General features: G+C 33.9%; 2 protein-coding genes across 3 annotated transcripts in view; one reads left to right on the forward strand and one right to left on the reverse strand.

The window, feature by feature from the left end:
* The first annotated feature begins 201 nt into the window (after positions 1 to 201).
* Positions 202 to 24,257, forward strand: SYCP3 (synaptonemal complex protein 3). Of its 2 annotated transcripts, none has more exons than XM_031940806.1 (8): positions 202 to 356; positions 1,030 to 1,111; positions 3,544 to 3,578; positions 4,881 to 4,998; positions 7,732 to 7,831; positions 10,391 to 10,489; positions 23,754 to 23,858; positions 23,994 to 24,257. In XM_031940806.1, exons 1-8 carry the CDS (start codon positions 224 to 226, stop codon positions 24,045 to 24,047), a joined length of 726 nt encoding a protein of 241 aa, XP_031796666.1. In that variant the 5' UTR covers positions 202 to 223; the 3' UTR covers positions 24,048 to 24,257. The 2 variants fall into 2 exon arrangements, with proteins under 2 accessions (XP_031796666.1, XP_031796667.1); XM_031940807.1 differs by having other exon boundaries at positions 23,997 to 24,257.
* Positions 23,853 to 25,868, reverse strand: part of CHPT1 (choline phosphotransferase 1) — a 31,396-nt gene continuing 29,380 nt past the window's right edge. The window contains exon 9 of the mRNA XM_031940805.1: positions 23,853 to 24,073. Within this exon, the coding sequence (XP_031796665.1) occupies positions 24,029 to 24,073 (45 nt within the window). The 3' untranslated portion in view covers positions 23,853 to 24,028. The remainder of the gene's footprint in view (positions 24,074 to 25,868) is intronic.

The following is a 25,868-nucleotide window of genomic DNA, read 5'->3' on the forward strand; positions in this document are numbered from 1 at the left end:
TATACTTGGCACCTAATACCTTCCTTGCCTATAGTTAGAACTTAATGTTTGTTGATGATCTATTTATTCTTTACTTGTGCCCACCTCCTTCTTGTATGTTTTATATATATACACATATACATATATATATATATATATATATATATATATATATATATATATATATAAAATGTCTTTGTCAGATTTAATCTTTGGATTTATTACAGTAAGAAATTGCCTAATTATGGCACCTGCTGGAAGAAAACATACAGGGAAATCTGGGAAACCAGCACTGGAAGGCCAAGTGAGCCGAGCTTATGACTTTGACAAGGAAGACAAAAAAGATTTGAGTGGTTCTGAGGAAGATGCTAGGGAAGGTATGGTATAAGAAATTTACATCTTGATAACAGTAACATATACTATTTACTCATAGTTGTGTGAAATGCATTGCATATCTTATAAGGCATAAAATGTAAATGGATAGTTTATCCCCCAATTTTCTCCCCCCAAATTTGTACTTATTTCATGCCCATTACATATGTATGTTTGTGATCTGTTGTTGTGGCCTATAAGAGCTGCTGATGCCTATGATGACTTGATTTTATAGATGGGTGGAACTACTGTGCTTTAAGAGTTTTTGGTTTCCTTGCTCTCCTCCAACTGATACAAGTAACATCCCCTCTCTGCCTTAGTAGGTGGCCTTTTTGAGTTACCATGATTGAAATTTCATCATCCTTTAGTCATCTAGCAACAAGCCTCTCTAGATTAGGTAGAGTGCTTCTCCAATGACATACAGTTAGTAGGTCTACACATTAAAGCCTTTCCATTTTGGTAGGCCCTTTCGGAACTGGTGTGTCAGTGGCACAGTCTTTGAGCACCTTGAGTTACCACCATGTCACAACTCTAAGCACATAGTTGTGAAAACAAAACATGGTTTTAAAAGGCTTTGCTGTCAATAGCGTAAAAGATCAAAAGATAAAAAATAACTACTTCATATGAATCTTCCATAATAGCAAACTTAGTTTCAGACACTACTTATTGTAATTCTAGGAGAGACTACAGCCATTGAAAAGCATGGGAAAAAAAGATCTTCTACTGTCATTACTCATGGAATACTTGAAGAAGATATGGGGTAATGTGATTAAAGTATTTTACTTCTTTCAATTAATTTTTAAAAATTAGTTTTTAGTGATATATTTTTATATCCTAATTTCCTTGACATTCTTCTTCGCTTTTCCCCTGCTAGAAAGCCATTCATATAATAGTCTTTTTTTTTTTCTTAAAGATCTCCCTAATCTCCACAGAAATAATAAAATAAAAAGGAAGAGGAAAAATTAGTACAACTAATGTCTGAAAACGTGTGTAATGTGCCACACTTGTGGATTTCTTTACCCATATGCCTTTCAGGTTATGCTTGAAATTTGCTACATTCACTTTTGATTTGTGTGTGTGTGTGTGTGTGGGGGGGTGTTAATTTATATTTCTACAGTCTTGTATTTTGTTTTCTTGGCTCTTTTTATTTTACTTTGCTTCAGTTTATGTAGATCTTTCCTTACTTAAGTCCGTATTTGTTAATTCATTATTTCTTCATTCCCCAATCAAATGGGCATATATTTTTATTTCCAATTTTGGATCATCACAAGTAGTGTTTTATAAATATTTGGTGAATATGGATATTTTCTTTTTATTCATATTTTCTTTTAGGTATAAGCTCAGTAATGGAATCATTTCACCCCAGGTCAAAGGACACAGTCATTTTAGTCAGTTTATATGCATCATTCCAAATTGCTTTCCAGAATGCTTGTACCAATTCACAGCTCCACAACAATGCATTGGTGCACCAAGCATCCCCTAAATGCTCTGGCATTGATTGTTGCATTTTATTGTCATCTTGCCAACCTGCAACAGAGAAGGTCTCATCAATAGAGACTTAGTTGCAACAGAGAAGGTCTCATCAATAGAGACTTAGTTGTGAATGCTTTGCAGTTCTTCCTGTGATGATTGTATGTTCTTATCCTTGGACTATGGATCTGTTAGGAAATGGCTATTAGTCATTCATATACATACACATATAAATATGCACATTTGTTAATTGTTAATGTATCCTACATATCAAGGCCTTATCAGAAAAATTTGATAGATTTTTTTTCTTCATGCTCCCACTTCCCTTCCTATATAGGTACATCAATTCTGTCAATGTCTAAGCTTTTCAGTTTCAGTAATCAGAGTTCTTTTAATAATGCCTAACCCCTTCTTTAGTTAAAAATGCTTCTTCCTACTCAAAGCTGAGAGAGCTAGATGATCTAATTTCTAAGTATTTTTTAAGAATATGAGCTTCAATATTAAGTTCAAGTACCCATTTAGAATATAAGGTGTTGATGTAAGCCCAGTTTCTGCCAGATTGCTTTCCCTTTTTCCAACATATATCAGGACAATTTTTTTTTTCCTCAAGTAGTTTTATGTTTTTCAATTTATGGTACATTGGATTGAATTCAATTGTTTTTGATTCTTTGTTGTCTGGTTTATTACATTCATCTTTCTCCCTCTCTCTCTCTCTCTCTCTCTCTCTTTTTTTCATTTTCTAAATGAAAACCAGATGGTTTTAATGACTTCTGTTTTATACTCTAGTTTGAAATCTGAAAATGCTATCTTCCCTTCATCTCTACATTTTTTCATGACTTCAGTTAATATTCTAGATCTTTGGGGTTTATTGCCAAATAAATTTTGTTATTATTTTATCAAAATCTATGAAATATTCTCTTGATAATTTGACTGTTATAGCATTAAGTATAAATTAACTTTAGTGTTATTGTCATTTGCTTGTCCCAGTCATGAGCACGAATGAGCCTAAAATTTTTTAAAGTTATCCTTTATTTCCTTAAGGAAAAATGTGTAATTAAATCTGTGCAAGTCTATTGTACCCTTTGGTAGGTTGGTTCTCAGATATTTTATGCTTTTGGTAGATATTTGGATTGAGATTTCCTTTTCTGTTATTTTTAATTTTTTATTATTTTATTGTGTTATTATTTGTTATTAGAGAAATGAAGTTGAATTTTGTGGGTTTATTTTCTAGATTACATTTTGTGTTTTGGGGGTTTAATCTATTTTGTTTCTTATTTGTTTATTTTGCATTCATTTTAATTGGTATATTTATTGATTCTCTAACATTTCTCAAGCACACTATCATATCAGCCAAAAGATATTTTTCTCTACCTATTTTTATGCCTTTACTTTTTTTCTTTTGTCTTAATTGATATTGCTAGCATTTTCAGAATTGTATCAATTAATAGTGGAGAGAGTGGGGGCATCCTTGCTTTATACATACACATACACATGCACACACACACCCATATACTTATATTTTTATACCTACTATATCCTCATTACATATGGTACATGCCTTTGGTTTTAGATAGATGCTTTTTATATTAAAATATCCTTCTATGCCTATACTTGGTAGGGTTTTTAGTTAAATATTTTCATAGATGTCTACTTTGATGCAAATAGAAACTGTGCTATGAAAAACATTCTTTTTAACAAGTAACTAAAATATAACTTCTTTAGGGGTGAAGTACAGAACATGTTGGAAAGATTTGGAGGTATGTTTGAAGATTCCATTATATTTAAAGACACTCTTTTGTATAAAGGCTATGCTTGGAAAAAATTGGAGAAAACAGTAGAATTACAGGATTGCTAGTCTTTGAGAGGGTCCACAGTCCTTATGTACTGTTCTACATGCATTTGATTTTGGAGATGTGTTTGGTATATATCTTGTGTTTCCTCATTGTCGTTTGATCATTTTTAATGGGGAGATCAAATAATCATGGTGCTTCGGGGGAGCATTTAGTAGGAATACAGTTTTATATTCACATTGGAAAAGGAACTGGGGAGATCCAGCCTGAACTCAGAAGAAATTAATTAAATGTCTACTATGTTCCAGACACAATACTAGGACTTGGGCATGCAAAGAGAAAAATGAAGCCATTCTTGTTCTCAAGGTGCATTTGTTGTTTCCCAAAATGACATGGAATCATTGATCTTGGGCTAGAGATGACCTCAGAGTCCATTTTAGGGCAGCCTCCACTAGGTGGCACCCTGAATTAAGGGATGGGTCTTGGAGGGAGAAGGCTCTTCTGTGAAATACTTCCTTGTGTGTAGCTTCTGTTTGCCTCCATTGAATCATCTGGATGATGTAGATAATAAAAGCACTAGTCTCTCTGGACTCTTGTAATGATAAAATGAGGTAATATTGGTAAAGCCTTTAGCAAACTCTAAAATGCCACACACATGCTACTGTCAGCTATTATTTTTCACAGAGAGCAAACTGACACCTTTAGGTTATGACTTGCCCTCACAAGATAATGTCAGATGTAGGATTTAGACCTAAATCCTTTGATTCTAGATCCATTACTTTTTACATTGTGACATACTCTTATCTTTAGTTAAAGTATATATGCATGCTTTAATCTTCCAGAAGTCCTCTATTGAGTGATATTTTACATCTTGATTAGAAAATGTCATCAAATTTATAACTTAAAAACCATAGAAGGATTAGATTTCATCCTTAAAAATCTTATATATACACATCAAATCTAGGGAAAGAAAGAATAAATTACCTTTTATTTAAACTTATTCAAAAAATGCAAAGATAAAGAAGCACTGGAGTTTATATGTTATTATTAAAAGAATTTCTGTAGTCCACCTTGAAGCAGTTCTCCTAGGGAAAAAGTTCTCCATTAAGGAAAGAGCCACCTTTTTGTAATAGTTGGTACAATCCATATTTTAAATTTAAATATATCGCGGCTTCCTAGTTCTGATGAACTGATTTCTCAAGTCAGTTTGCTTAAATTGTCAATTTGTAAACTTTACAAAATGAAATTTTGATAAATATTTCATTATAGCTGATATTAACAAGGCTCTTCTTGCAAAGAAGAAAAGATTGGAAATGTATACTAAGGCTTCTCTTAAAACTAGTAATCAGAAAATTGAGCAAGTTTGGAAAACACAACAAGAACAAAGGTAAGGATTTATTTTTCTTAATATCTTTTTTTTTCAACATGAATGCAAAATGTACATTGAAAAGGTAATTTTATTTTGAGTCATTTGGTGTATTAACTGAAAAATCTATTGGAGTGTTTTTCTTTTAGTATGAGAATAGCTTTTATTACCCCTGTCCATCTTCTCAGTCCTAAGGAAAGTCACTTCATTCCCAAGATCCTTATTTTTTCCCTGTCCTTTATTCATAGCAACTCATTTTATTATGCACTCTTTCCTCCTGACCCTCTTTTCTTTGCATCCATTCTTCTAGTTTTTTTCTTAACCTCTAACAGCATCTTGAGTTTTTTCTGAGTGGGTTACTGTTTGCCAGAGCTGCTCCAAAGCAGAGGTGTCAGACTCAGACATGTGGTCCCCAAAAATACTGAGTTCTGAGGAGACTCTGAACTGGATTAGAATGTCATTAGAAGTTTTGAACAGAATAATTCAAAATACCAAATAAATGGATCCTATTACATTTTAAAACTCATTCAATATGTGGCTCACAGGGACTTTTATGTATGTATTGGTGGCCCATCTTTCTGTTTCAGTTCAGTTGTTAGACTTCTGAGAGAGTTATATCTGAAATTTTATTATTCCCTTCAGTGGTCCTTTTCTTTCTGGCTGTTCTTAAAGGCTTTGTTTTTAGATCGCTTCTTTTTGTATTTTTCTTTGAGAAAGCTATTCTTTTGGTTTTAAGTCTTCTATGTGGAGGACTGTCAATTCTAATCTCTTTATCAGGCCATAGATTCATATTTCCAATTACCTGTGGGAAAATAGGAATCTAAATAGAAAAGGGTAAAGGAAATAGAAAAAAGAATAAGAATTTATGTGCTTAAGTACCTTACATATATTGTTTCTACATCTATTGTTCTTACAATATTTCTGCAAGGTAGATGGAGTTATCCTCATTTTACAGTTGAGGAAACTGAGGCAAACAAGTTATCTTTCCCATCTTTTATTTATACCTTCTTTGTACTTGGAGTCCCCCTTTTCCTCCTAATTTTTCTGCCTGTTGACCTCTTCTTTCCCACCTTCTAAGTACCAACTAAATTCTACCTCTTCCAAAAATTGTCTTTCAGCTAGATTATCTCATTTGTTTAAAAAAAAAAAAGGATTTTTAAAAAACAAATTTGTTTTTATTAGAAAAACATTTGTTACTTTTGTGTACTTATGAATTCATAAATTATTTTACAAACTTTGTTGGATCAGCCATTGAATGAAATGTGTAGAGTGCTAAAGGAGAAAAAAATGAAATTAAATATATGCTGAAATCTTATATATCTTATTTATATCATGATTCATATTCATATTTTAAAATCAACCTTTTTAAAGTATACAATAGATCTTAAAAACTTATTTTGAACTAAAATTAGTATTCCTTTATATTTTTTTAGTTCCTTGATTTTTCAGAAGCTCTTAATCTGGTGCAACAAAAATATGTTTCCCCCCCAACAATATCTTTTTTTTTTTTCAATTAATAAAAATATTTTCTCCCCCTTCCACTGCTTCCAATTGGAAAAAAAATCTTTAATCATGATAAAATTCCATCTTTTTCAGGAGCTAAAGTCATCAAATTTTATGTTAGAGAAAAATTGCATAAACTCAACCAGCAGAAAACTGTCACTGTAACTGTTAACCATATTTTTGCAAATCAGATTCCAAGTCCACATGTTCTATTTACAGACTTCAAGAGTCACAGGAAAATATTTAATCAAGACAAAAGCAGTATAAGAAAATCGGGCAATAGCAGTTCCCTATCTATATATTCCAGAGAGATAATAATTTATTCCAGCTAAAATAATTCAGTTATTTCAGAACTTTAAATTCACTGGCAAAAGTTTAGGGTCCGCTTCTACCTGCTGTGTGAACTAAGGAAATCTTTGGGCTCAACTTTCAAAGCTTAGATATACCTGAGTTCAGGAATGTCATGGCTATCTCATTCCACATGCTGTCCCTTCTGCCATCTTGTGACTTTAGCCTGTAGCTTTCCTTTTGTGGCACTATATACCTATACTTTGCCAGCTTTTCTTTTTTACATCCCTACCCTCGTCTGTCAGAAAAAACTGCCACTAAGAGTCTTGGCCTGGTGATAGGATCTTTCTAGAACCAAAAATATGGGAAATGTAACCCAAGAAATTTCTTCCAGGAAATGATGTTCTTTTGATATCTTGTGAAATCCTGGTCACCTTTTTCTATGACTGTGTAACCCAAAGTAATTAAAAAAAACAATGACTTGGCTTCAAAAACCCAAACTTGTATTTACCAACTTCTGTCAAAAAAACATGATAGTATTAATGCCTTATCCTTTTTATATTACATTAATTACTTCTTTTTAAGGACCTAGGATTTTATCAGTATGGGCATCTCTTCTACTGGTGCAGATTGCAACTACTCCATGCTCTTATAGTTTGTCTTAATTAGTTGTTATGATAAAAAAAAAATAATCACTATCTGGTGATCACTGTTTTGGTAGTGTTTCTGAGTCTAATAGCTTCTGAGTCTGATAGCTTGATCCTGTGATGGCAGATAGTCCATGGCTGGGTGTTTAATTTGATTGAATTTGCTAGAATTTTCACTCCATGGGTGACAACTCAGGATCACCTTCCCTTTATGATAAAACACTTTATTAGTTATGTACATTGTTCAGTTACTTGAGGAAATTGATTAATTTAATTTTAATAATGGTAATGATGGTGTTAAAAATTCTTTTAACAGGCAAAAACTCAGCCATGAATATTCTCAGCAGTTCCTGACATTATTTCAGCAATGGGATATGGATATTCAGAAATCTGAGGAACAAGAAGAAAAATTAACTGTTGGTATCATTTTTGGCATACTTTATAGTTGATATGCTGTAACTTAAGTATAGAAAATACAGATAATTGTCTGGTAATAATTCTTTGAAATTGAATAAACTGTTCTTGTTCATAGATTGCTCTGTTTTGTGGTCTTGTCAGCTGTGTTACACCTCCCAGATCCAGGTTAAAGCCACTTTTCTTCTACTTTAAAAGATCAGGAATCATGATTTAATTTTATTTCAATTAATTAATTAATTAATTAGTTTATTTAGCTGAGACAATTAGAGTTAAGTGACTTGTTCAAGGTCACACAGCTAGGAAGTATTAAGTGTCTGACACCAGATTAACTAATCATAATTTTAGTATTGATTCAAATACTAAATATTCCAAATAGCAATTTCATACAAATATTTTCTCCATATTACAGATAAGGGAACTAAAGTTCAGTGAATTTTAATGAATTGCCTATGGTCATAAAGCAAAGAATTATTAGAGTCAGAATTTGAATTCAGTGCTCTTTCTTTTGCATGTTTTTTTTTTCCCATTGTATCATGTCTTCCTTCCCTGTTTTCTTAAAAAAAAAAAAAGTGCTCTAGCTCCAGAGCTAAGATTAGTAATGTCTTTAAATCCCAACTTAGATGATGAAATATTTAAAATTTTTTTCCTGATACTTAAATAGCCAAAGTGCTTCTACTACCATATTATTTAAAAAATTACTTTTGTAAGATAACCTAAATAAAGATGGCTATGGAATAGTTTTCCTTGTAGGATTTTTAATCATCAAAAAAAAAAATCGGTTTTTTTCAGGACTGTTGTCTACATGATTATTATGTCAGCTCTCTTCTCTCAGTGCTTAGGTTAATTAGGCTAATAACATTGTTTTGCTATAGAGCACATAAGTGTTAACTATGCCTTGTAGTTGAAGTTACACATTAATCAGTTAGGTCACAGTTACTTTACATTGCTCATCTCTAATAATTTGTAATTTCATGCTAAGAATGATAATATTTTTCTTTTATAATAACATACTATTTTGTATTTCCTGTAGCACATAATACAGTTTTATAGATGTACAAACAGTAAATATTTATTAAATTGGCACATTTAACTACTGTGTTTTTTCTATATAGTTCATTTATATTTAAATAACTTAGGTATACTATAGCTAAATATTTCAACAATTCAGCTTTTCAATAATTAGAGCAGCAATTCAGCAAATATTTAGCACTTACAAAGTGTGCATTTGTTGGGGAGCAATACAAATGTTAATATATATCACTCTAAATTTAGCAAACATTTTGTATTTTGATGTTATGACATGATATATATCATATATGTATATAATATATATATAAATCATTTGATCCTCTCAACCTTGTGAGATAGGTATTATTATACTTCCAATTTTACAGATGAGAAAATGAGTCTGGAAGAGATTGTGTGACTTGATAAGGGTGATATAACTAGTAAGCATTTGATGCAGGATTTAGAACCAGATCTTCCTGATTTTCTCTGCTCTTTATTCTGCACTAAATTTATAAAGAAGCTGAATCTTTCACTTGGGAGTTTGTAATCTCATGAGAAGATAAGCTCTGTACAAAGGAAAGGAAAAAAGAAGTGAACGTAGCATGTGCTGATTTACATTGATTTACATACTTCTTAGTACTGTCAACAATAAATAATAAGTCTATCACTTTGTTAATATACGTATATGTATGCCTACATACTAAAGGCAATGAGATGATACTGTGGATACAGTTTTGAACCTGGAGTCGAGGACCTTAATTCAAATGTGGCTTCTGGTTTTTAATTACTATGTGACCTTGGGGAAGTCAATTAAATTCTGTCCAACAGAGGTCCTCATTTGTAAAATGAGAATACAATAGTATCTCTATTTCTGGGAAGTTAAAGGATAAAATGAGATATTACTAGCAAAGCATTTTGCAAACCATAAGTGATTTATAAATACTAGCTATTATTATTGCACATTTATTGATCACTCGTGTGTTGGAAAGATAGAAAATTTAGACAAAACACGATCCCAGCATTAATGGAATTTATAGTCTAGTAGAGGAATATGACAAAGAATATAATTTTAAAAAACAATGCAAAGTAAATGCACAAAGAGGAGTAAACAAAGAACTATACACAGTTTGAATATGGAATTATTATTATTAACTAAAACTAAGAAAAAGGCCTTAATAAAGAACTCATAGTTTCTCTCAAATCTTCTTCTCTTAACAACTTCCCTTTTTCTGTTGAGGGTACCACTATAATAGTTCCCCAGGTTTGCAACTTTTAAGTCATTCTCAATTCAGATAGAAATAAAGGAGAATAGAACCTGGTGAAGGGGGATTCTTGTTTTTCTTTGCTATTTAGGAACTAAGATAACATGTGTACTTAATCTTTCAGTGTAGCTAATTTGTTCCATTCCTTTTGATATGGTTTAAGAACTTTTTTTTATAGTAATGGGTAAATAGAACTATTAGGTTTTGGTAATAAATTTCAGGTTGAATTTTTTAGCTATAATTTTCATTTTGTAAGATCATAACTATCTTATTTTTTTTTTTTTTTAGAACATGTTTCGGCAACAACAAAAGGTTTTTCAACAAGCCAGAATAGTTCAAAGCCAGAGACTGAAAACGATTAAACAGCTATATGAACAGTTCTTAAAGGTCTGACATATGCATATTTTAATACATTTTTAAAACTTAATGTGAGCTTTAACAGTTTTCTGAATTGATGGAAAATGTTTATAAAAACTGTTTCAGTATTTCAGCATGTCCCAGAGTTTACCCTTGTCTTTCTATGTTGCTGAAGTACAAACTTTGACATTTTATTAACCCAACCATTAGTAATTATTAAGTGCCTACTGTATGCTAAACTCTTATGTTAAGCACTAGGAAACATATTAAAAAAAAACAATCCCTGTTCTGAAGGAACTCGGTGGGGGAGACAGCATGTAAAAAACTGTGAACAAACAAACTATAGACTGGATAAATTGGAAATAATCAATAAAAGAGGGGTACTAGAATTAAGGGAAAGACTTCCTATATTAGTTGGGATTTTAGCTGAGACTTAAAAGGAAGTCAAGATGTGAGAATGAAGTGGGAGAGTATTTCAGGCTTAGAATTGGGCCAGTCAGATGATGGTGGGTCTTGCATGAGAAAGAATAAGGAGGTCGGTATAAATGGATCATGGGCAGGGGAGGGAATGTTATAAGAAACTTGGAATATTGGGAGGAAGATTCAGGTTATGAAAGACTTTAAATGTCAAAAAGAAGTTTTTTTTTTTGTTTGTAGCCACTGGTATTGGTTTGAGTGGGGAGAGCCTTGTGGCTGGCAGTCCCACCAGTAGCTATTGTAACAGTCCAGGTGTGAGAAGATGGGAGTAGGGTCAGAAGGGAGGGGGGCACGTGTGAGAGATACTCTGAAGGTAACCATAACAAGGTTTGGTCACAGCTTGGAAATGGGGAGAAGGATATCAAAGATGTGAGTTTGGAGGTCTAGGGGGGAAGAGTGGTAACAAAAAGGTCATTTTGGAGGGGTAGGAATCATGATTTCAGTTTTGCACAGTTAAGACATCCAGCAAGGTGTTGGAAACACAAATGAGAATGAGCAGAGGTTAGAGCTGCACAAGTGGATTTGAGAATTGTTTGGCTAGAGTTTGGCAACAGGTGGGAAGCTGTCCAAGAACAAAGTCAGCTAAATATGAAGGTTCAACAAAACCAAACTACAGGGCTTTGCTTAATCCTCATCAAGTTCCTTCTGTTCTTGTGGCAGCATCTCAGGACAGTTGATTGTCACCCTCAGTTCTCCTCCTGCATGGTTGTTACCAGATTCTTGTCTGCATTTAGGGTTGCACTAGTATTTTCTTGGCTTGTTTGCCTTTACCTTTTTAGCCAATTAAGTTTCTTTATTTCTCTTTTGTATGCTTCAGTTACTGCTACAAATTATTACTTTAGAAAAATAATTTAAGCAAAGTGGTAAAAGGAACATAATGATATCAAAGCATCCATTATACACCTATGTCCTTGTTAAAATGCAACATATTGCTTAAGCAGTGGTGGCTTCCAGGAGGCTGTACCCATTCTGTTGAGGTTGGAAAGGGGACCCCAAAAGATTGAGATCACAAACCAGTGTTGCAAGGTGTCTCAAAAGAATGTGCAGGCTTGAACTCATTTCCTAGTCAAGGGGCAAAGTTTATTGTAATTGTAATGACATTACAAGCGGGCTAAGTTCCAAAAGGTCCTAAGAGAGAGGAGACCCCTTTATCCAGCTTTCTGTCATTGATATGCTAATTCTGTGGCTGCCCAGAGGAGTGGTCTTGGGAATTTGATTGTCACTGTCCCAGGAGATTATCTATCTGACAGTAAGCATTGAACTGAGGAGAGTAGTCTCTTCACTATTGTCTCAGGAGTTTGCTCTGTGGGACTGTCCTGAGGCCAGAAGCTATCTGATTGAGGAGTGGTCTGTTCAGAATCAGACAGATTAGATGTGGGAGTTTCCTGAGGCAGACTTCAAAGCCAGAAGATTAAGGATTTACTGACTTATTGTTAGAACAGAAGTTCTAGTAAAATCAGGGAGCCTCAAATGCTATAGTACATCAGTTCCAGTGAAAGCCAGAAGGCATTTGGAAAGCTCACAGATTTCTATTCTCACACACACACACACACTTTGGTATCTGTCTTCTAGACTGTGCATTGGACTATACTAGGAACATCTGTGGGAAGGTGGCACTGCTTGCTAGAAGGGTCCCTTCAAAGGGAAATGACAGGGAAGATTAATAGGCAGGTCCCATTCTCTTCCCATTTGTTCTTCCCAAAGCTCAACATTTTTTCTCAAAATTGTCCCCAGGCAGAACCCACACTAATATATTCTCTGAGTCTGGGTATCAGTGCTCATTTATACATCTTATTCATCAGTGAAAATTTACAGACTTTTAAAGATTTAGGGAGTATACTGGAATATATGTGATTTACATCATAAACAATACAAATTGTCATGTCATAGAAATAATCTGTAAATTTTCTACTTGCATAACAAAGTCTCTAGCTACCTAATAACTGGCCTTCATCTTTGACCACATGCAGCAAACATGAGCACATGTGGTGATAGGACACATAGCAAATAGCATATGAGACAGCATTGGTTCTGAGCATAAATATTAGAATGTATTTTATGTAGATTGTATGGCTTAATAAAATGCACAGGTACTGGGACTTATATTGGTTAATATTTTTATCACAGTTGGATAAAGATGTAGATGGCATGCTCATTAAATTTGCAGTTGACAGTCTGAGAAAAGCCTGCACATGGAAGACAGCACCAAAAAAGACTTTAAGAGGCTAGGATCATTGAGTTTTAATTAAAAAGATAACATTCACTAGGGGAAGGAGAAAACTTCTTGGATACAAAAAGTTGCACAGTTAGGAGCTTGTGGAATCATAGTTTGATAAATGTCCTGAATGCTGGAAGTTTGAGTAAACTTCATTCTCAGTCTGAGTATTCTGGAAGCCAGAAAAGAAAGACTCATGAGATCTTAAACTGTTTTAAACAGAAACTTAGCTTCCAGTTATGCACTGTTCATTGTCCATGTGAGAACTCAGTCTTGAAGATTGCAATCTGTTCTGGGTGCCCCTGGTACAAGGGAGTCATGAGAAGGGCCCTGAGTGTGTGTCATCTGAGGATGGAGAAAAGGTAATCGATGGTGGTGTTCAATTACAACCAACTTTTCATGGATTTAAGGACTATAGTTCAGTAGGCCTCTTTCTAATCTCTGGATTCTCCTGAAGTTTTTCCAAGCCCGTGTACATTGCTTCCACAATCCTCTATATCCATCTTGTCCTCTGCCACCCCCCTTTCCTTTTGTCTTCAATCTTTCTTCAATTTGTCTCTTTGGACAAAGCAGTTAAGTTTCAGCTTTAATATGACTTTCCACTGAATGGTCTGAATAAATTTCTTTTAAGTATTGACCAGTTTGATCTCTTTGTTGTCCAAGGGACTCCCATCTTCTCCAGCACCACAAATCAAAAGTATTGATTCTGTGGTACTCAGCCTTCCTTATAATCCAGCTCTTACTGCCATATGCTGCTGCTGTAAAAACCATCGCTTTGACTCTACAGCAAGGTGGTATCTGCTCTTTAATCTGCAGTGTGCATTTGCCAGGGCTTTTCTTTTCTTTTCTTTTTTTTCTTTTCTTTTTTCTTTTTTATTATTATAATAACTTTTTATTGACAGAACCCATGCCAGAGTAATTTTTTACAACATTATCCCTTGCACTCACTTCTGTTCCGATTTTTCCCCTCTCTCCCTCCAACCCCTCCCCTAGATGGCATTCAGTCCTATATATGTTAAATATGTCGCAGTATATCCTAGATACAATATATGTGTGAGAACCGAACAGTTCTCTTGTTGCACAGGAAGAACTGGATTCAGAAGGTAAAAATAAACAAAAGTGCAAACAGTTTATATTCATTTCCCAGTGTTCTTTCTTTGGGTGTAGCTGCTTCTGTCGATCATTGATCAATTGAAACTGAGTTAGGTCTCTTTGTCAAAGAAATCCACTTCCATCAGGATACATGCTTATACTTATTGTTGTTGAGGTATATAATGATCTCCTGGTTCTGCTCATTTCACTCAGCATCAGTTCATGTGGGTCTCGCCAATCCTCTCTGTATTCATCCTGTTGGTCATTTCTTACAGAATAATAGTATTCCATAACATTCATATGCCACAATTTCCCAACCATTTTCCAATTGATGGGCATCCATTCATTTCCAGTTTCTAGCCACTACAAACAGGGCTGCCACAAACATTTTGGCACATACAGGTCCCTTTCCCTTCTTTAGTATCTCTTTGGGGTATAAGCCCAGTAGTAGCACTGCTGGGTCAAAGGGTATGCACAGTTTGATAACTTTTTGGGCATAATTCCAGATTGCTCTCCAGAATGGTTGGATTCGTTCACAACTCCACCAAAAATGCATCAGTGTCCCCGTTTTCCCGCATCCCCTACAACATTCATCGTTATTTTTTCCTGTCATTTTAGCCAATCTGACAGGTGTATAGTGGTATCTCAGAGTTGTCTTAATTTGCATTTCTCTGATTAATAGTGATTTGGAACACTCTTTCATATGAGTGATAATAGTTTCAGTTTCATCATCTGAAAATTGTCTGTTCATATCCTTTGACCATTTATCAATTGGAGAATGGCTTGATTTCTTATAAATTAGAGTCAATTCTCTATATATTTTGGAAATGAGGCCTTTATCAGAACTTTTAACTGTGAAAATATTTTCCCAGTTTGTTGCTTCCGTTTTAATCTTGTTTGCATTAGTTTTGTTTGTACAAAGGCTTTTTAATTTGATGTAATCAAAATTTTCTATTTTGTGATCAATAATGGTCTCTAGTTCATCTTTGGTCACAAATTTCTTCCTCTTCCACAGGTCTGAGAGATAAACTATCCTATGTTCCTGTAATTTATTTATAATCTCGTTCTTTATGCCTAAATCATGGACCCATTTTGATCTTATCTTGGTATACGGTGTTAAGTGTGGGTCCATGCCTAATTTCTGCCATACTAATTTCCAGTTATCCCAGCAGTTTTTGTTAAATAATGAATTCTTATCCCAAAAGTTAGGATCTTTGGGTTTGTCAAACACTAGATTGCTAAAGTTTACTATTCTGTCTTATGAACTTAAGTTCCACTGATCAACTAATCTATTTCTTAGCCAATACCAAATGGTTTTGGTGACTGCTGCTTTATAATATAGTTTTAGATCAGGTACAGCTAGGCTACCTTCATTTCATTTTTTTTTTCATTAATTCTTTTGAGATTCTCGACCTTTTATTATTCCATATGAATTTTGATGTTATTTTTTCTAGACCATTAAAATATTTTCTTGGAAGTCTGATTGGTATGGCACTAAATAAATAGATTAGTTTAGGGAGTATTGTCATCTTTATTATATTCACTCGGCCTATCCAAGAGCACTTAATATTTTTCCAATTATTTAAGCCTGACTTTATTTGTGTGGAAAGTTTTTTTGTAATTTTACTCATATAATTCCTGACTTTCCTTTGGTGGATAGATTCCCAAATATTTTATGCTGTCGACAGTTATTTTGAATGGAATTTCTCTTTGTGGATTTTGTTGGTGATGTATAAAAATGCTGAGGATTTGTAGGGATTTATTTTATATCCTGCAACTTTGCTAAAGTTATGAATTATTTCTAATAGCTTTTTAGTAGAATCTCTGGGGTTCTCTAAGTATACCATCATCATCTGCAAAGAGTGATAGTTTGGTTTCCTCATTGCCTACTCTAATTCTTTAATCTCTTTCTTGACTCTTATTGCCGAGGCTAGTGTTTCTAATACAATATTGAATAGTAATGGTGATAGTGGGCAACCTTGCTTCACTCCAAATCTTACTGGGAAAGGTTCCAGTTTTTCCCCATTGCATATGATGCTTACTGATAGTTTTAATTAAGGTTTCCTAAGGCCCATTTGACTTCATTCTCCAGAAAAATCTGGCTTCAGGTTAATAACCATTGTAGTTATCAGCAGTAGTTGAGATTTTTATTGTATAATTTTTTTTTAGTATATTCTGACCAGGGAGAGATAAGACAGTACAGTGAATAGAGTCAAATCTGTTTTCAGACAGTTCCTAGCTGTGTGATCCTGGGCAAATCACTTAATACTGTATGCTTCAGTTTCATCATCTGTAAAATGAGCCAGAAGAAGAAAATGATAAACCACTCTAATATCTCTGCCAAGAAAACCCCCCAAGAGGTCACGATGAATTGGACAGGACTGAAAAATGACTGGACAATAATATTCTTGCCACATGTTCTCTTTTGTTACTTCTGTTAAGTCCCTGCCATTTTTGCAAGAGACATTCCTTTGATATCTGTAACATTTTCTTTTTTTTTTCTCTTTTTAAAAATTTTAATATATAAAATTCCAGTTATATGTAAAAGCATTTTTCAACATTCATTTTTGTAAGATTTTGAGTTCCACATTTTTTTTCCTCTGTCCCTTGCCCCTTCCCCCCACTAGCAAGCAATCTGATATAAATTGTATGTGTACATTCATTTTTAACATTTCCATATGAGTCATTTTGGGAAAGAAAAATAAGGAAAAAAGGGAAAAATCACAAGAGGAAAAAAAAAAAGAAAAAAAGTGAACCTAGTATGCTTTAATCTGCTTTCAGTCTCTATAGTTCTTTTTCTGGATGCAGATGGCGTTTTCCATCCAAAGTTGGAATTGCTGAGAAAAGCTAAGTCTATTATAGTTCTTATAGAACAATAATATTTCATAACATTCATATACCATAATTGATTCAGCCATTCCCCAACTGATGGGCATCCATTCAATTTCCATTTCTTTGCCACTGCAAAAAGGGATGCTGCAAACATTTTTGCACATAGGGCTCTTTTTCCGTTCTTTATAATTTCCTTGGGATACAGACTCAGTAATGACATTGTTGGGTCAAAGGTATACACAGTTTGATGGCCCTTTGGGCATAGATCCAAATTTTTCTCAAGAAGGATTGCATCGTTTCACAACTTCACCAACAATGTATTAGTGTCCCAGTTTTACCACATTCCCTCCAACATTTATCATTTTCTTTTCCTGTTGTCTTAGCCAATCTGAAAGGTGGTACCTCAGTTGTTGTAATTTGCATTTCTCTAATCTACAGTGATTTAGAGCACTTTTTTTCACATGACTATAGATGGTTTTAATTTTTTCATCTGAAAATTGTCTGTTTGTATCCTTTCACCGTTTATTAATTGGGGGAATGATTTGTATTCTTATAAATTTGACTGTTGGTTTTAGAAATAGGGCCTTTATCAGAAATACTGGCTGTAAAAATTGTTTCCCAGTTCTCTTGCTTTCCTTCTAACCTTGGCTGCATTGGTTTTGTTTATGTAAAAACTTTGTAATTTAATGTAATCAGAATCAGGATCCATTTTCTATTTTATAATATTTTCTTTTTGTTATTTAGTCATAAATTCTTTCTTCAAAAGATATGACAGGTAAGCTTTCCCTTGCTCTCCTGATTTGCTTATAGTAACATCCTTTATGTCTGTGAAATCATGTGTCCATTTCAATCTAATCTTGGCATAGGGTGTATGAGATGTTGATCTAGGTCTCGTTTCTGCCATATTGTGTTCCAGTTTCTCTAACAATTTTTGTCAAATACAGAGTTCTTATCCTAGAAGCTGGAGACTTTGGGTTTATCACACAGATTTAACTAGTCATTGACTATTTATTTATTGTATCTTGGGTAACTAATGTTTTCCACTGATATGCCACTATTTATTATCCGGTATCAAATGGTTTTGATGACTGGTGCTTTATAATACAATTTTAGGTCTGGCACTACTAAAGCCACCATCCTTTGCATTTTTTAAAAATTAATTTCCTTGATATTTTTGATCTTTTGTTTTTTCCAGATGGATTTTATTACTTTTTTTTTAGCTCTGTGAAATAATTTTTATCAATTTTATTGTTATTAGCCCTGAATAGGTAGACTAATTTAGGTAGAATTGTAATTTTTATTATATTAATTTGGCCTACCCATAAGCCATTTATATTTTTCCAGTCACTTAGATCTGATGTTGTGAGAGAAGTGTTTTGTAATAGTGTTCATATAGTTAACTGGATTTGTCTTGGTAGGTAGATTCACAAATGTTTTATATTGTCTACAGTTATTTTAAATAGATTTCTCTTTTTATCTCTTGCTTCTGGGCAAGGCTAATTATAGAATATAAGAAATACGGATGATTTATGTATTTTATGTCTTGGAATTTTGCTAAAGTTGTTAATTGTTTTAGGTAGTTTTTTAGTTGATTCTCTTAGATCTTTAAGATCATACTGTCTGTAAAGAGTGTTAGTTTTGTTTCCTCATTCCTTCAGTTTCTTTTTTATTGCTTAAACTAGCATTTCTAGTACAGTATTGAATAATAGTAGTGATAATGGACATCCTTGTGTAACTCCTGAACTTCCTGGGAATGCTTCCAGCTTATTAAACCCATTACATATAGTGCTTTCTGGATATAACATAGATACTGCTTATCATTTGAAAGAAAACTCCATTTATTCCCATGCTCTCTAGTGTTTTTAATAGGAATGGGTGTCATATTTTGTCAAAAGCTTTTTCTGCATCTATTGAGATAATCATGTGATTTCTGTTAGTTTTGTTATTGATATGGTCAGTTATACCAATAGTTTTCCTGATAGGAACCTGCCCTGCATTCCTGATATAAATCCTACTTATATTATTCTGGTAATAGATTGCTGTAATCTGTTGGTGGATATTTTATTTAAAATTTTTGCATCAAATCCATTAGGAAAAATTGGTCCATAATTTTCTTTCTCTGTTTTGACTCTTCCTGGTTTAGATATCAGCACCATATTTGTGTCATAAAAGGAATTGACAGGACTCCTCCTTTGATTACTTTAACTTTTAAAAAATATATATATTTTAACTTACAAAAATAGAATAAGAAAAAAAGAATATAAAACAAAACAAATAAGAATATTGTCATGTGCCCAGCAGAACATTAGGGAGGATTCAAAATATATAACAACAACAAATTACTAGTCTAAGAAAGTATGTGTGTGTGTATGTGTATGTGTGTGTGTGTGTATATATATATATATATATAAAATCCATCTATATTAGTAGAAGAAATTATATTCATGAATTTCCATCTACTTCTTTTTATAAATTGTTCTTTTGTTTTCTCTTTCAGGCAGTTCAAATATTCTTATATTTTCCTCAATGTCTCTAATTTGATTTCTAAATTCCTTTTTAAGTTCTATAAATTCTTTCTGGGCAGGGAGCTATTTCATATTACTCTTGGGGTAGAAGCTTTTTTTACTTCATTGTCCTTCTTTGAAGATGAACCCTGGTCTTTTCTATTCTCATAGTATGTTTGTATGGTGGGGTGTTTTTTTTTTGGGGGGGGGGATAAAAGGTTGCATAAACACCTCTAATCCTGTGGTAGAGGGGATGGTACCTTTGGCTTCACTTTCAGTTTTCCTTCTGAGCAGGAACCCCAGACTAAGAGCTTCCCCTCCAGGAAGTGCCCATAGCCAACCATACCCCCTGGTTCACTGCTTCTGAGCTCACCAGTGCTGGCTCCTTCTTGGCTGAGGCCATGGCTCTACTTCACAGCTGGGCCTGCTGTTCTCAATCAGCAAGGTTCCCTCAGTCTTCCTGGACTCAAATCCCAACTCCCCATGTATTCCGGGAGGTGAAAGTTTGTGTGGTTCTTGCTGAGGCTCCCCCATACCCAGGTAACCCGAGGGGCTCCCCACTGGATGTTTCTGTGGAGCTAGCCCAGAAGTGTCTTATGGTTTACACGGGTTTAATCCCTGACATCCTTGGGGTCTTTTCTTCAGATCTTGAGTTGTGCCAGGAGGATCCCTATTCTGTCTCAAGTTTTCTTGATTTTTCACCCTTGTGTTCACCCTGAGGTGCAAATTTGTTCTGTTCTTGGGAGAGATCTGAAGAGCTTAAAATTTACCAACCTACTCCACTATCTTCCCAGAATCCTCCTACCCTCTTTCTCCCACTTTTTCAAATAGTTTATATAATATGACAATTGTCCTTTAAATGTTTGGTAAAATTTACTTGTAAATTTCTCTGATCCTGGAGAAATTTTTCTTAGAGAGTTCATTGATGGCTTACTCAATTTTCTTTTCAAAAATATTTTTTTCTTCTGTTAATCTGTTATATTTGTTACAAATATTTATCCATTTCAATTAGATTATCAGATTTGTTAGCATACAATGGGGCAAAATAGCCCATAATTATTGCTTTAATTTCTTATTGGTGGTAAATTCATTCTTTTCATTTTTAATACTGGTAATTTTTTTAAAATCAAATTAACCAAAGATTTATCTATTTTGTTGATTTCCCCCCCCCCCCCCCCCATAAAACAACTTAGTTTCAATGGTTTTCTTTCAGTTTTATAAATTTCTCCTTTGATTTTCAGAATGCCTAATTTGGTATTTAATTAGGTATTTTAAATTTCTAGCTTAATTTTCTCTACTTTTTTTAGTTCCTTGACTAATATGTTGATCTCCTTTTTCTCTATTTTGTTTATGCAAACATTTAGATAGCTCTGATTTTCTTGAATAGATTTCATTTTTCCCATTTTTTTTGCATTGCTCACTTAATAAAATATTTTTTCTCCTTCCTTGCTATGCCTTGGAATTCTGCCTTCAATTGGTTATATCATTCCCTTTCTCTTTTCTGATTTCCTCAGCTGTTTGTGAAGCTTTCTCAGGCAGCCATTTTGCTTTGTTGGCTCTGCTTTTTTGGAAGGGAGGATTTTTTGTTATCCTGTCCCAATATTGGGAACCTCTTTAATTCTTTAGGCACTGTACCAAATCTAATCCTTTAAATCTATTCATCATCTTCATTTCATGTTCATAAGAGATGTTATTTGGGTCACACTTAAATGGTAATTTCTCCTGCTTTCTTCTTCGGTTTAAGTCAGAATTTTGCCATAAAATTTGGCTTATGATTTGAGCCACAGTCAGCTCCAGGTCTTGTTTTAGCTGATTATAGAACTTCTGCACCTTTGGCTGCAAATATACCTACCATCGATCAATGTTGACATTATCTGCTGATGTCTGTCTTTTGAGTTGAAAAGAACACGTGACCACAAGTTATCTTGACCAAACTCTGTTAACTTTGCCCTGCCTCATTTTGTACTCCAAGACCAAACTTCCCTATTATTTCAAGTATCTTTTGATTTCTTGCTTTAGCCTTCCAATCCCTATAAGTGTGTCATCTTTTTTTGGTGTTATTTCTAGATGATCAACCTGGTTAAGAAGATTGGGCTTTTTTTGGTTTGGGTCCAGGGGATGGAAGCAGGAGTGGTAGATTGAGAGATCGAGTTAAAATCCAGTCTAACCTTTAGAACTTGGGAAAAAAAAACAAGGCTTCAGGAGGGGATTGATCTGGCGCTCTGGTGGGCATTTCTTCTCTCCACTCAGGGCCCGCCCCCCAGGGTCTGTGCCAGGCCCTGGTTCCCCATAACCCAGACTTTTAGATCAGCCTGATCTTTGCCCTCACCAATCCTCTCCACTCACTGCTTGCCTCCGTTTTAATCTCCAAGATCAAAAAGGAAATTCTCTTTGGGGCTGTTTATTACCTTGTCCACCCTTCTCATTCTGGTCTTTTTGTATGTACCCCTTCCCTGTATTCTGGGATCCCTATACTGCCTGAGGTCACAGCTTGAACATGCCATCTCCATCCCTCTCTCAGTGGGTCTCTCTCCTGGTTCTCAGGATTGGTGCTTTGCATCCTGTGTGGCATAATTGCTATTGGTTCCCTTAGGTGAGCTGAGAGGAAGGGAGAAAAGGGGCTGTATTTGTCTTTATTGATCTCTGTCCAGCCCCAACTTCAAATATAGCCTCAGACAATAGTTGGGTGACTCTGGGGCAAGTAATTTAACCAGATTAGCCAGCTGTCATATGGGGGAAAATGATGACTTCTTCCAAAGTAGTTGTGAGAAACAAATGACATCATTTTACAAGCTCTATGTGAATGCTTGCTATTATCAATAATTATGTAAATACTTAGACCGGAAATTTTTTTTAAACCTTTCTGTGTCATGGAATGCCCCTTGGGCTGGCGAGGGAAGTCTATGGATTGTTTCTCAAAATCATGTTTTTAAATGCATGAAGTAAAACAAAGAATCACCAAGGATACTAATATTGAAATGTAACTATCAAAATATTAAGAAAACAGATACCAAGGTAGTCTGGAGTGGTCCCACATGTAGAATATAAAGGAAGGTAGTCAGAATACTGAAAGATTTTGTGAAGTTTGGTTGGAAGACCTGGGGATACTTGTTCTTGTACCTAAATTACAATATATTTATTTTAATGACATCTAATATGTATATAATTTGTATGTGTGTACATTAGAACCTACACTAAGATTTTGGGGACACTGTATGTAACATGAATTGCCTCAGGAGGTAATGGAGTTCCCCTTCCCTTGTTGAGTTCTTTAGGCAAAGGCCAGGTGACCCTTTACCAAGCATATTATTATAGAGGGGATGCTCTGTCAGGTACAGACTGGATTCAGCCTGGGAGGCCCCTTTAAATTCTGAAGTGATGTCTTCTAATTTGAACTATTTTGGAAAGTCATCAAAATTCATTTCTAGGAAAAATGGCTAGATAAGATAGGAGTCAAGAAGTCCCAAGTTCAAATGAGACTACAGACACTCCCTCCTCCCAGGGTCATTGTGAGATTCAAATGAAGTAATAATTGTAAAGCAATTATAAAGCACATAGTACGTGCTTTATCTAAGTGTTAACTATTTAATACATTTTTCTTGATATAAAGTATTGCTAGGTAAATTAATTAGGTCAGGAATGGTTGTCTTCAGATAATGTGCTTTGGGAAACCTTTTCTTAATCTCTTCTCCCTTAGCATGTCACAGAATCTTAAATACCATGTATGTAGTAGTAGGTCTGAAAAATGCTCTTTTATTTAGTATATCTCTTTCATGGTATACTACTAACAGGTTTAAGAATGGGACTAATCTTTCAGCTGCTATGTCTCTTTGTATCCCTTGCATAGTACCCACATAGTCGCTAGGGGACGTCAAAATGTGTTCCTGCTATGGCAAATTCAGTTTTCTGTAACTTATTTGCTTGTTTATTCTCTACTGTGTTATTTGGGAGTTCGGTCCTTTCCAAATACAGGAATGATGGGCATTTCTAACAGAATTCATTTAGCATTTGTCTCTTGTACCAAAGAAGATAAGAAGAGTTTCCTGCCAACACACTCATGTGGCAGAGAGAAAACTGTGTATTGACCACTGATAGTTAATTTTAGAAGTGAATTGTTAGAATTTAGAAGAAACAAGTAATGTTTAATAACTGGTATTGGCCTTTTACTTTGTAGAATATGGAAGATTTGGAAAAGAACCATGAAAACCTCCTTACAGGTGCACAAAATGAACTGCGAAAAGAGATGGCCATGTTACAAAAGAAAATTATGATGGACACTGTAAGTAATATGGTATATTTTTAACTGAAAAAATTAAGATTAAAGCATTACACGTTTCTTTCATCAAGTAAAAGTATATTAAAGTCACTTATAAAGTATGAAACATTTCTTTTAATATCTCCTTTCTTGTAACAGCAGCAGCAAGAAATGGCAAGTGTTCGAAAATCTCTTCAATCCATGTTATTCTGATGACTCTTTGAAGAAAGTACTTGGACCTAAGTAACACGATACAATTACAACCATTAGCTAAAGGAAATGCAAATATTTGCTGTGGCTTAAGAAAGCTAGTTTAAAGATTATTTGTTGTTACATAGCTTGTTTTTATCATTGCAAGATCTTTTGTTTTATATCGACTGAAACTGCCTAGATGAATAATAAACAGTAAATAGCAAGTAAAAATGTACTCTGTTTGATTCATTTTCAGGTTCTTTGGGATTAGTGAATTCTCTCCCCAACCCTGTTAGCAGTTAGAAACAAATGGTTTCTAGCAATAAAAGATTTAACTGAATTTTTACCTTTTAGTCTCACTAGCTCTTTAACCGTGCAGAATACTAACCACCTCTAGAAGTGTATGTACATATAATATATAGTTTTTTAATATAAAAATTTATCTGTACACTTGAGTTCTATAAATAAGCTAATGAAACTAAGAAATTCACTTACTTCAAATTGTTTTTTTTTTAAATCAATTTGCATTCTATAGTAAACAAAACAGCCAAGAAAGTAATCCATTAGTGTGAAAGACTGAACAAAGTACCTGAACTTAAGTTCTAAACAATGAAAATTCTTTACAGTTAAGTGACATGTTCTTGGCACTGAATAAAAATATTTCAATACTTTTATAGGTCAATACCGCTATTTAACATTCTTGGGGTATTTCATAGCTGCCTTTATACAAAAACAAGTACTTTTTCAAATTAGTATTTTTTTGCTTTTTTTACATGTAGCACATGAAATCTACAATCACATTTGGATTTAATATACACAGAATTAGCACATGCTTGAAAATCATTTGGTTAAGCTTGCTTTATTTCAGTTACTGGGGAAAAAAAAATCAAAGGATCAAAATAAATAGGATGCCCAATAGGAGGAGAGGAGTCACTTTTTATCTCTTTTTCATATTTTCCCTCTCCCCCCAATTTGAGTTTTTCTAGGCTAATAAAAGTTCATACAGATTCTCTGTGGTAGTTTACAAAGGAAGAAGTTAGTTTTTTGGGTTTGTTTTTTGTTTTTGCGATTAATAAACATAATTTGACATTATGAAGGGGAACATTATTCTTTCTGCAGAATCCCATAGAGAATGTAAGCTCACTTCTAGGTCAAAGTGTATACTGGCAGAAAATTCTTCAGTTCTGTTTCAGAATTTGAAGATTATATATATATATATATATTTGACTTTTGTCCATTGAGGGGGAAAAATGTCCAAGTTCTTTATAACTAGCTATGGGATACTTTTCATCAAATTTAGTTCTTGTAAGAAGTATTTTCTCCTTTGAAAGGGAGGATAGTGTAGCATTTCTAGTAAATAATGAATAAATTGAAAAGAGCTGGGAAAATAATTTAAAACTAGTATTATTAATTTAAAAAGTTGGCATTTGGTTGCTGCATCGCTAAAATACCTTGTGGCCTGGATTTCCAAAGGTTATTCTGCTATGGTGATTTTTAAATTTTTCATTTGTAGTCTAAACTCTAGATTTATAACCTGTTACTGGAAAAAATATTAAGAGTCCTAGAAATTAATTGTAATTTTTTTGTACTGAAACAATATTCACCTTTGCATTTAATAGAATAATGGAAAACAATGCTAGGTTGAAAAAATATTGTCTTATAAACACTCTGATTGAACTTGAGCTATTATATTTTTAGATTCATCCAGAATTGATGGTGAGACTTAAGTACATATGAAAGACAAGAGAATTACTGCTCTGCCCTTTTTTTCTGGTCTTTCTTTTGTGGCCTCACGTGGAGAATTACTTTTCCCCCATTAAGACAGCATTATAGATAGCCATG

The sequence above is a fragment of the Sarcophilus harrisii genome, chromosome 5 (assembly GCF_902635505.1).
Source record: "Sarcophilus harrisii chromosome 5, mSarHar1.11, whole genome shotgun sequence".
NCBI classification, from domain to species: domain Eukaryota; kingdom Metazoa; phylum Chordata; class Mammalia; order Dasyuromorphia; family Dasyuridae; genus Sarcophilus; species Sarcophilus harrisii.

Bases quoted from the DNA above. Each gene is read 5' to 3' on its own strand.
- SYCP3 (XM_031940806.1), top strand. From the start codon at position 224: ATGGCACCTGCTGGAAGAAAACATACAGGGAAATCTGGGAAACCAGCA. The intron at 4,999-7,731 runs GTAAGGATTTAT...TTCTTTTAACAG, and splicing joins AAAACACAACAAGAACAAAG to GCAAAAACTCAGCCATGAAT. The intron at 23,859-23,993 runs GTAAGTAATATG...TTCTTGTAACAG, and splicing joins AGAAAATTATGATGGACACT to CAGCAGCAAGAAATGGCAAG.